The sequence below is a fragment of the Chelonia mydas genome, chromosome 2 (genome assembly GCF_015237465.2).
Source record: "Chelonia mydas isolate rCheMyd1 chromosome 2, rCheMyd1.pri.v2, whole genome shotgun sequence".
NCBI classification, from domain to species: domain Eukaryota; kingdom Metazoa; phylum Chordata; order Testudines; family Cheloniidae; genus Chelonia; species Chelonia mydas.
The window spans coordinates 107,314,908-107,326,790 of NC_057850.1; the positions used below are offsets into that span (position 1 = coordinate 107,314,908).

General features: G+C 41.6%; 1 protein-coding gene across 5 annotated transcripts in view; it reads left to right on the top strand.

Moving 5' to 3' along the window:
- KIF13A (kinesin family member 13A) overlaps positions 1–5,824 on the top strand; it is a 189,276-nt gene extending 183,452 nt beyond the window's left edge. For all 5 annotated transcript variants that reach the window (XM_037893076.2, XM_037893074.2, XM_037893075.2 and 2 more), the window contains 2 exons: positions 1,614–2,730; positions 4,548–5,824. In XM_037893076.2, coding sequence (XP_037749004.1) covers positions 1,614–2,730; positions 4,548–4,834 — 1,404 coding nt within the window. In that variant the 3' untranslated portion in view covers positions 4,835–5,824. The remainder of the gene's footprint in view (positions 1–1,613; positions 2,731–4,547) is intronic.
- Positions 5,825–11,883: the final 6,059 nt, after the last annotated feature.

The following is an 11,883-nucleotide window of genomic DNA, read 5'->3' on the forward strand; positions in this document are numbered from 1 at the left end:
CTTGTAGCCCTGCCATGAATTAGAACATCTTAGGAGCATGTGCTTAGGTGTTTGGCTGGATCAGGGAATCATTTCAGGCGTCTTTTTGTGTACCTTAACTATGTTATAACTGAGAAGATCAGTTGTGTAAGGATGACAAATTATGCGGGTGGAGGGTGCCTTTTTAAATATATTAAAATGGACCTAGTGTAGTAGAAGTAGTACTGTAGGAACATTGTTAGATATCATTGCGTAATGAGCACTCTCTTGTATCTTTAAAATGTCAATATTCTATAGTTAGAGAAATGAGTGCTATACACCATGAGGGGTGTTGCTTGTGTTCTGCAGTGCAAGACTACCACTATTACAGTATTCAGAGTAACAGCCGTGTTAGTCTGTATTCGCAAAAAGAAAAGGAGTACTTGTGGCACCTTAGAGACTAACCAATTTATTTGAGCATGAGCTTTCGTGAGCTACAGCTCACTTCATCGGATGCATACTGTGTTTCCACAGTCTCTAAGGTGCCACAAGTACTCCTTTTCTTTTTACTATTACAGTAGATATGTTAGTGTTATGTGCTGAAACAAATGTGTTATTTTTTCTAAGCTGTATTTCTAAAATTTAATCTGAAGTCCTGTGTTTCTTGGTAATTGACCCATGCTTTTCTCTATCAAAATACCACTTGCACAAAAAGTTATACATTGGCACTTAAGGAAAATATAGTACAACAGCTAAAACAGTGACAAAACGTATGTTGATTTGCCTTTTTTTTTGTGTAATGAAGATTTATGACTGAGTTTAAAAGAATTTCAAAAGCAGAAATAGTAAAATATTTAAGATATTTCCATAATTCCAAAACCAAAGTACTTTGAGATTTTCTGAATTTTCTCCCCACTAAGAGTTTACTTTTATATTTTGAGAATGTAAGCATTTTTATATGGTGGGAGGTACAGGAAAGGGGGTTCTAAAAGAGTCTCAGAAAGTATGCTAAGCTGCACTATAGGACTCATACTGTGTTCATGTAGCAACTTAGTACCAGATAAGCTGGTGTACCGTGGATTCGTGCCCTGGGTTGCTGCGCACTAACTCGCCATGTAGAAAAGTCTTATATATCTTATGTGATGAAGTTATCATAAAAAGATTACTCTATAAAATGAATGTATTTATAGTTGGTCTATGTCATGAAAAGAATTGCAACGTATTGTATGGTTTCCAGGAACAGGATTTGACAAAAACCTATTTTGTACTCAATAAGTGACTCAGAACATGACTCATTAAGTGACACGTGTTTGGTCTATTTACACATAAATTCAGGGGTAAAAATATTTTGGACACTTCATGAATTTCATTAAAATGAGCAGCTTAGAAAATATTGATTGGGCAGCACTTTCAGTGGCTTCTTTTTCTCTGTTAGTTACTAATTGCTATTCAGAGGTGACTCATTCTTTCTTTAAAGGATGTAAAATTATTTTTCTTCACTCTTTTGATATTTAGGAGACAAATTAATTTGGAATATTGCACAATATAAGCTGTGGGATAGTACTTAAATCAATGAAGAGAATTTTTTTGAAACTTTAATCTAGAAAATATTTCATAAAGAGCTAACCCTCTGTAACTATGTCTAATTTTTGCAGGACTCTGATGAAGAGGACAGTGAGTTGGAGGCCATTAATAAGAAGCTGATAAGCTCACAGGGTTTTCATAATTTTCGGCCTTATGTACCTGAGGAGTTTGCTGACTTCAGTGTTTACAATGCTAGCCTGGAGAACAGAGAATGGTTTTCCACTAAAACAGACTTCATGCATTCTCGTGTCCTTGAGAAAGAGGTATCCCGCAGCCCCACCACTAGCAGTATTACTAGTGGCTACTTTTCACACAGTGCCTCTAATGCTACACTGTCTGACATGCTTGTTCCCTGTAGTGATAGCACAGACCAGCTAGCCAATCAGATGAAGGATTTGGACTCCAGTGATCATTCAGGACCATGTCTTGCATATGATATGAGATCTTTGAACAGGGAATTTCCAGAAAGGAGCTTAGCTAGAGATAAGATACATGTGTCACCACTCAAAGAAAACGGTGCCTTAGCAAAAGAGGTTCCACCATCCCTAAATACCACTAACAAAAACTCTGAGATGTTACATAGAGCTGGCTCTTGTTCAGGTTTAGATTCTTCAACTAGCAAAAACATGCGAGACAAAATTGAGTTTTCATCCCGGGAAGCAACAATTGAGCACACTTCAGCTGTTGTCGAAGATCATTCATTTACAGAGTTCATGGGTGTTGAAGATGGAAAGGACTTTGACCAGTCAGTAGATCCAAAGTTATGTTCCGCTGGTTCCTCTAATAAAAGGAAAGAAATACCAACTGCTGGGGTGGACAGTGCCTCGGATTTATCACAAAACACTTACAAAGACGGCGTTCGCTTAGGCCAACTGGAATCTGTGGCTGTGGGTTACCAGCTGTCAAATGCCATTGAAAACCCTCTGTTTTCTGTATTAGTAAAAGAGACTTCATACTGTCAGACATATCCTGATTCTTCCCTTAATGATTTCATTACAAAGAACCATTTAGATGTTTCTGACTCTGAAGATGGTGCTTCTGCAGACCAAGCCCACACTTTGCCTAGCTGGGTGGCAGTGGGAGAACAAGTATGTTTAGGAAGTAATAAGACAGGCACAGTGAGATACATTGGACCAGTGGATTTTTCAGCTGGAATCTGGGTTGGAGTTGAACTAAGCGTTCAGTTGGGTAAGTAACCACAAATAAGATACTGTGGGTTATAAATACAGTCCTGTGACATAATGTAAGGTTACTCTGTATATTCGCACACTATGTACTCCTCGGGGAATTCTGCACTAAAAAAATTGAAAAATCTGCACACAGTAATTTTAAAATTCTGCATATTTTGTTTCTCAGAATAACACAGTAAAATCACACCAGTTTCAATTATTTATTTCACAATACCTGTTAGCAAGTATGTCTGTAACAATACAGACAACAAAAAGATTCAAGAAATGTTTTTTGACAAATAGATTCCTCACTAGGCATATTAATACAGAACTTTCAGTAATAATTCATTTAAACTACAGTACAGAAACTTATTTCCCACATCCCTCAAAAGAAAGCAGCGGAGGAAAAGGGAAGTAATTGGTGGGCAGGAGCCTGAGAGTGAACCTGGAGGGTGGTTGGGTGTGGGTGGCAGAAGTATGGAACAGGTTTTTTGTGGGGAGGGATTGTTAGGGTGTTGGGGAGTCTCTCCTATGCAGTCCCTGGCTGACCCCTAGCCTCTCCCATTCAGTCAGGCACATCTGCCCTGTCCCCATATGTCCCTGTACCCTCACTCCCATTCAGTCCCTACCCCAGTCTGTCCCCCTCACTAGCCCTTCTGAACCTCAGTCTATGTGCCCCCCCCCCCCCCACACACACACACACACACACAGCAGGGCACTGTGAGGAAGGGCACTGTGCAGGCAGGGCACTGTGAGGAAATGCAGACTCTCCTCTTCCCTATCAGCTGCTGGCTGCTACACCAGGTAAGCCAGCTGCCCTCTGTTCTGGTGCCATAGCAGCCTCTGTTGGGCAAAAGGCATAACTGCAGTGCCTCTCTAGCAGAATGTATTTTCTGTGGGGGACATGAATTCTGAAGTGATGCAGAATTCCCCCAGGAGTAACTATAGTGTTGGGAAATACCAAACCAGTCAGGAAGCGGGACTATTTTATATACTCACCTTTCTTAGCGTAGTATATTACTGTTTAAGTTTACAGGTTTTTTTGAAGAGCTAATTTTTAAATGTTTTTGTTTTCAGTTATTTTAAACAAAGAACTGTTCTACTTGGTTTATGCAAAGTGTTTTTTCATACTTCAGGTCATACAAGCTGCCATTGGTTCCCCTTTGTTCCCATGTTTTTGTAGTTGGGGGAAGTTAAGGTAACTGAAACCTTTTAAAACTGTCAGCATTTCAAACAACCTCATGGTGCCAATTCAGCATTCACCTCCATTGACTATAGGAACCAGCAGCTGAAGAGTTCAAATGTTTGTTTCAGCTGCTGCCTGTTATCTTTGCCAGAGATCACTTTTCATTAGAACAATAGTAAAGAGAAGTGTTTAAAGTGCTATTTTAAAACTCTTTTTTACCTTGATTTTATCAGTACAACTTTCATTTTGATGAGAATATTGGAGCAGAAAGGGAACCAATGCCATTTGTGTGTAAAAGCTTTTTATAGAAATTACGTACAGACTATTGGAGTTAGTGGTCTTTTAGAAAAATTAAGAAGCCAGATTTTGGACAACGAACTGAATTTTTATTTTTTAAATATTCAATTCTGATGTTTAAACAACATTTGCTTTTGTAAAGGGAATAAATGGTAGCTAAGAGTTAGTGTGGGGAGTTGTCATTGCTCAGAATGCTTCCCCACTCGTGTGTTACGTACTTTTGCTCTCACCACTAAGAGCTTTAAGCTTGAGTACTCAGAGTATTTTCAGGATAATCACCACATATATGTTCTGTAACTGCACATGATGGCTAAGTATTGAAAATTAATGCCATGTATTTATTTTCATTTAAGGGAAACATGATGGAACTGTAAAAGGTAGAGAGTACTTCCACTGCAAGCCACGACATGGTTTGTTTGTTCGTCCCGGGCGCCTCAGTAAATCACCAGTTTCCACAAAGAGATGCAGTAGCACTTCACAATCTCAGGCATCCTCAAGTTTAGAGAAGCGAAAAAGTTCTGTACTTCAGGGGTCATCATCCTCTTCTAAAGCAGGAGAAGCACCCCTCTGTCAATCAGGAGATGCAGCGGCTTCTGCTTTTTCGAGGAAACAAGAGAACAGGAAGTCTTGGATTAAATAAGCCGTAGTATTTTTGCACTTGCTACACACATCAAAGTGTAGAAACCTTTAAGGATTTTAAAAGTCGTTGTACAGTTTTCATCTGTCCATACTGAATGTGCACTCTGTAGAGTCATGGACTTAATTCTCTATTTTTTTTATAAATAATATATATATATATTATATATATATATTAATGTGTATCTATAGTTAGTCTGCCAATAGGCAGATATGGCTGCACACTAAAATACAGTTAAAGCTGTTTTGTAGATACTTATGAGGTACTGGACTATTTGTTACACAGCAACTTGGGAGATGTATTTTAAACAAAAAAAAAATTATTTTGGGGAAAGGGATGTAAAACCACATTTGAAAAAGCTACACTATGCTGTTCTTAATTACCAAAGAACTTGTATTAGACTGACACATTTGCTGTTCATATCTTGTTTTTATTGTAAACGTTTGTTTTAACTATTAGCTTGGTGCCATGTTTCTTTTATCACTGGGCACCATGCTGCCTTATGTCCTGTGTTTAAGTACACTGAAATATCTGACTGCTTCATATATATTTTTTGTCTTCCTAGAGGCCTGCCACTGTGGTGATTTGGCACTGTGTTGAAAATACTATCAATGTCAAGCCTGTATGTTTGGAATTTCATATGCTAACCCAAGCCAGGCAATTTGATTGCAGAAACGGTATTACTGCAAGGAAGTGAGGACAACATTTCCTTTAAAAATGGCTTTTAGGCAAATGGGGAAACAAAGCAGCAGTAATGGATCACAACTGCAAACCTTGCACTGTTATTTTTGCTGGTTATGATCAAGCTAAAATGGAACATTCTAAAATAATTGTAATCTGTAAAGTCTATTTTAATAATGGAAATGATGGAGGGACTTATGTACAGTGCTTGTGCATTCTTGAGAAAGCTGTTCCACATGTAGATATTGTAGATGCCTGTACAATGTCCTGGATATTTGTAAAGTAACACGTGGTAAAAATGAGTGAAATGAATGGCCTGCTGTACCTGTTTTTCTTTATTTCTTAGCCAAGTGAACGAGTGAGATACCTGGGACCTTACTGAAAAGCTGCTGCTGTTCCTTTGATTTTGTGTATATTAAGCTGACTCTAGTGTTTTACTATTTACTGTAAAGAACTGTAATTTATATTCTCTTTCTGCCAACTTACTGTATTTAATGGATACAGATCTTTTGTGTTTTAGAATACAGACTGTTTGTTTCAGATTTTAAAAAAGATTGTTTTGCTTGTATTTGACTTCAATACTGTATTTAAGGATTCATTATCAAAAATTAGGTTTAATGAGTTTGCTAGTTCACAGCTTTGGTGCTCCAGTGGGATATACTGTATGCACCTCTTGAGAGATATACATGCTAAAAAGAGACTATACCTTTTAGAAGTGGAAGAGTGGACAGTATAAATCACTGATACCTTTGACTGGCTCGTGTAATATAGGGTTTCAGTAATGACAAAATATAATGCATCTGGCTGTGCCCAAATGTATGATTTGCTTTTTGGAAAAGAACATACATAGAGCAACAGTTCACAGTATCGATGTCCACCCAGAACTGATCAAGCTGTATCAGTGGAAAAAATTATCATGAGGATTGTAACTGAAGAATTCCTTTGTGAAAAAGTATTTTATCAAGGATAATAAGCGATCCTAGAACATATCCAAATGTTTATATCAAAACAGTATTTTAAATCTAAAGGATATAAATTAACAAAACTTTTTAAAAAAAAATTCTAAAAAATTTATAGTATTTGCCCCAAACAACTATTTTGGATCATTTGAAGACTAACGTGGACATTATTTTATGGTAAAAATACAATGTTATTTTGGTTTACGATGGTGTTTATAACACACACACTTGTATTTATTCTAGGCTTTCATGAATACAAAATGTGCTTTTACTTCAGATATTTTGGGGATACATTTGCTTGTGTTAATATGCAGCCTGTAAAGATATTGCACAAAAATAACAAACCAGTCAACCCTATCTGAATGCTATACATTCATTCAAGAGCTATTTATACAATGGCGGTCATGTCAATATTTAAAAAGGGCTCTAGAGGTGATCCCGGCAATTACAGACCAGTAAGTCTAACGTCAGTGCCGGGCAAATTAGTTGAAACAATAGTAAAGAATAAAATTGTCAGACACACAGAAAAACGTAAATTGTTGGGCAAAAGTCAACATGGTTTCTGTAAAGGGGGAGATCATGTCTTAATAATCTATTAGAGTTCTTTGAAGGGGTCAACAAACGTGGACAAGGGGTATACTTAGATTTCTAGAACATAGTATACTTAGATTTCTAGAAAGCCTTTGACAAGGTCCCTCACCAAAGGCTCTTATGTAAATTAAGTTGTCATGGGGTAAGAGGGAAGATCCTTTCATGGATTGAGAACTGGTTAAAAGACAGGGAACACAGGGTAGGAATAAATGGTACATTTTCAGAATGGAGAGGGGTAACTAGTGGTGGTGCCCAAGGGTCAGTCCTAGGACAAATCCTATTCAACTTATTCATAAATGATCTGGAGAAAGGGGTAAACAGTGAGGTGGCAAAGTTAGCCGACGATACTAATCTGCTCAAGATAGTTAAGACCAAAGCAGACTGTGAAGAACTTCAAAAAGATCTCACAAAACTAAGTGATTGGGCAACAAAATGGCAAATGACATTTAATGTGCATAAATGTATAGTAATGCACATTGGAAAAAATAACCCCAACTATACATACAATATGATGGGGGCTAATTTAGCTACAACTAATCAGGAAAGAGATCTTGGAGTCATCGTAGATAGTTCTCTGAAGACGTCCACGCAGTGTGCAGTGGCAGTCAAAAAAGCAAACAGGATGTTAGGAATCATTTAAAAAGGGATAGAGAATAAGTCGGAGAATATCTTATTGCCCTTATATAAATCCATGGTACGCCCACATCTTGAATACTGTGTACAGATGTGGTCTCCTCATCTCAAAAAAGATATACTGTAATTAGAAAAGGTTCAGAGAAGGGCAACTGAAATGATTAGGGGTTTGGAACAGGTCCCATATGAGGAGAGATTAAAGAGACTAGGACTTTTCAGCTTGAAAAAGAGGAGTCTAAGGGGGGATATGAGAGAGAGATATAAAATCATGAGTGGTGTGGAGAAGTGAATAAGGAAAAGTTATTTACTTGTTCCCATAGTATAAGAACTAGGGGCCACCAAATGAAATGAGTGGACAGCAGGTTTAAAACAAATAAAAGGAAGTTCTTCTTCACACAGCGCACAATCAACCTGTGGAACTCTATACCTGAGCAGGTTGTGAAGGCTAGGACTATAACAGGGTTTAAAAGAGAACTGGATAAATTCATGGAGGTTAAGTCCATTAATGGCTATTAGCCGGGATGGGTAAGGAATGGTGTCCCTAGCCTCTGTTTGTCAGAGGGTGGAGATGGATGGCAGGAGAGAGATCACTTGATCATTACCTATTAGGTTCACTCCCTCTGGGGCACCTGGCATTGGCCACTGTCGGCAAACAGGATACTGGGCTGGATGGACCTTCGGTCTGACCCAGTATGGCTATTCTTATGTTCTTATGTGGTCTCTGTACTGACTGAAACTCCTGTGCTTCTGCTAAGCGTGTATGTTTCATAGAACCCAAGGCCAAAACGGACCATTCTAATTATCTAGTCTGACCACCTGTATAACACAGGCCCTAGAACAGGGGTGGCCAACCTGAGCCTGAGAAGGAGACAGAATTTACCAATGTACATTGCCAAAGAGCCACAGTAATACGTCAGCAGCCCCACATCAGCTCCCCCACCCCAGGCCCAGCTCCCAGCGCCTCCCACCCACTGGCAGCCCCGCTGATCAGTGCCTCCCCATCCCTTCCCGCACCTCCCAATCAGCTGTTTTATGGCATGCAGGAGGTTCTGGGGGGGGAGGGGTAGGAGCGAGGGCATGGCAGGCTCAGGGGAGGGTGTGGGAAAGGGTAGAGTGGGGGCAGAGCCAGGGGTTGAGCAGTGAGCACTCCCTGGCACATTGGAAAGTTGGCACCTGTAGCTCCAGCACCAGAGTCGGTGCCTATGCAAGGAGCCGCATATTAACTTCTGAAGAGCCGCATGTGGCTCCAGAGCCACAGGTTGGCCACCCCTGACCTAGAACATGCCAAAATTCATTTTGAACAAGAGCGTATCTTTTTTTAGTTCCAATCTTGATTTACAAATTGGTAGTGATGGAGAATCCACCATAACATATAGCGATTGTTCCAGTGGTTAACGATCCTCACTGTTAAAAAAAAAAAAAAAAAAAAAAATTATGCCTTATTTCCAGTTTGAATTGTCTAGCTTCAACTTATAGCCCTTGGATCTTGGAGGTTGAGGACAGCACACAGCAGGCAAGCGGAGAATCCCTTCTTCCCAGCAGCCAGGAACTGTTCATCACCCTGAAACCAATACCCTCCCAACCCTCCCAAGGTGGGCTCCCGGACCATGAAGCTGGAGAAGGCACCTCTGGTGAGTGTACCTTTGTAAATATAATACAGGGTTTAAAAGCAAGTGTGTTTAATGATTAATTTGCCCTGAAGACGTGGGATGCATTCGCGGCCAGTACAGCTACTGAAAACTCTGTTAACATGTCTGGGGATGGAGCGGAAATCCTCCAGGGACATCTCCATGAAGCTCTCCTGGAGGTACTCTGTGTTCGCCTCAGAAGAGTGATATCATTCATGGTCACCTGGTTGAAATATGGGAAATTTGTTTAAGGGGACATTCAGAGGTGCCCGTTCCTGCAGGGCTGTTTGCCTTTGGCTGAAAAGAAATCATCCCCACTCTTAGCTACGCGGTGCGGGGAGGCCTGTTCATGCTGAGCTGTTTGCGTTTGGCTGACAGGGATCTCCCCTGATACTAGCCACGTGGTGGGGGTGTGGGGGGTGTGAAGCAATCATCCCAGAGAATTGGGTGGGGTGGGGGTTGGGTTGTGCTGCACATTCACCCTAAAACCATAGCCCCTCCGTTTAAATGGCCAACCCAACGGCTTTGCTTGGTATGGGAAAGGAGAGTGCTGCTGTTTGAAACCGTTCCCACATGTTCTGAAGGTTGAAGAAGCTGAAACCCTTTGCCTTACCATGGCTGCCTGCAAGCTGAATTCTGTTGCCCAGCCGAGCATGTGCGGTGTCTCACACCGAACCGGCAGGCACTCAATATAAGAGGCAGAATGCGACCTTGTACCAAAAGCACATGTGCTACGTAATGTGAGTGACTTGATTCAGTGTGAAATAGTCTTTCCTTTGTTCTCTAAAATTTATCTTTTTAAATACTACTTTCCCTTTTTTCCTCCCACAGCTGAAAATGTTTCTACGTTCTCCCTATCGTCTCAGTCCCAGAGGCTAGCGCAGATCAGAAGGCAAAAAAAAACGCACTCGCGATGAAATGTTCTCAGAGCTCATGCAGTCCTCCCGCACTGAAAGAGCTCAGCAGAATGTGTGGAGGCAAACAATGGCAGAATCCAGGAAAGCATTAAATGAACACGATGAGAGGAGGCAGGATGCAATGCCGAGTCTAATGGGGGAGCAAACTGACATGCTCAGGCATCTGGGGGAGCTGCAGGAGCACAGACCACCGCTGCAGCCCCTGTATAACTGCCCTGCCCTTCTCCCCAAGTTCCATATCCTCCTCACCCAAACGCCTAAGAATGCCAGGGGGGAGGGGTGGTACAGGCACCCAGCCACTCCATCCCAGAGGATTGCCCAAGCAACAGAAGGCTGGTATTCAATAAGTTTTGAACTGTAGTGTGCCCTTGTCCTTCCCGCCTCCCCTCATCTACCACCCCACCCGGTGCTTCCCTCCTCACCCTCTCCTCCCAGGGTACCTTGTGAGTTTTCCCCCTATTTGTGTGATGAATTAATAAAAATGCATGATTTTGAAACAATACTGACTTTATTGCCTCTGAAAGCGGTGATCGAAGTGGGGGAGGTCGGTTGGCTTACAGGGAAGTAGAGTCAACCAAGGGAGCAGGTTTTTGTCAAGGAGAAACAAACAGAACTGTCACACTGTAGGCTGGCCAGTCATGAAACTGGTTTTCAAAGCTTCTCTGATGCGCAGGGTGCCCAGCTGTGCTCTTCTAATTGCCCTGGTGTCTGGCTGTATGTAATTGGCCGCCATGCGATTTGCCTCAACCTCCCACCCTGCCATAAATAGTCTCCCCCTTACTCTCTCAGATATTGTGGACCAAGCAGCAATAACAATTGGAATATTGGTTTCGCCAAGGTCTAACCTAGTCAGTAAACTGCGCCAGCGCGCTTTTAAACATCCAAATGCAGATTCTACCACCATTTTGCACTTACTCAGCCTATAGTTGAACTGCTCCTTACTACTGTCCAGGCTGCCTGTGTATGGCTTCATGAGCCATGGGAGCAAGGGGTAGGTTGGGACCCCAAAGATAACTATAGGCATTTCAACATCCCCAACGGTAATTTTCTGGTCTGGGAAGTAAGTTCCTTCCTGCAGCTGTTCAAACAGACCAGAGTTCCTGAAGATGCGAGCATCATGCACCTCTCCCAGCCATCCCACACTGATGTCGGTGAAACATCCCTTGTGATCCACCAGTGCTTGCAGTACCATTGAAAAGTACCCCATGTGGTTTACGTACTGGCTGCCAAGGTGGTCCGGTCCCAAGATAGGGATATGCGTTCCGTCTATCACCCACCACAGTTAGGGAACCCCATTGCAGCAAAGCCATCCACTATGACCTGCACACTTCCCAGAGTCACTACCCTTGATAGCAGCAGCTCAGTGACTGCACTGGCTACTTGGATCACAGCAGCCCCCACAGTAGATTTACCCACTCCAAATTGATTACCGACTGACCGGTAGCTGTCTGGCGTTGCAAGCTTCCACAGGGCTATTGCCACTCACTTCTCAAGTGTGAGGGCTGCTCTCATCTTGGTATTCTTGCACTTCAGGGCAAGGGAAAGCAAGTCTCAAAGTTCCATGAAAGTGCCCTTACGCATGCAAAAGTTTCACAGCCACTGGGAATCATCCCAGACCTGCAACACTATGCGGTCCCACCAGT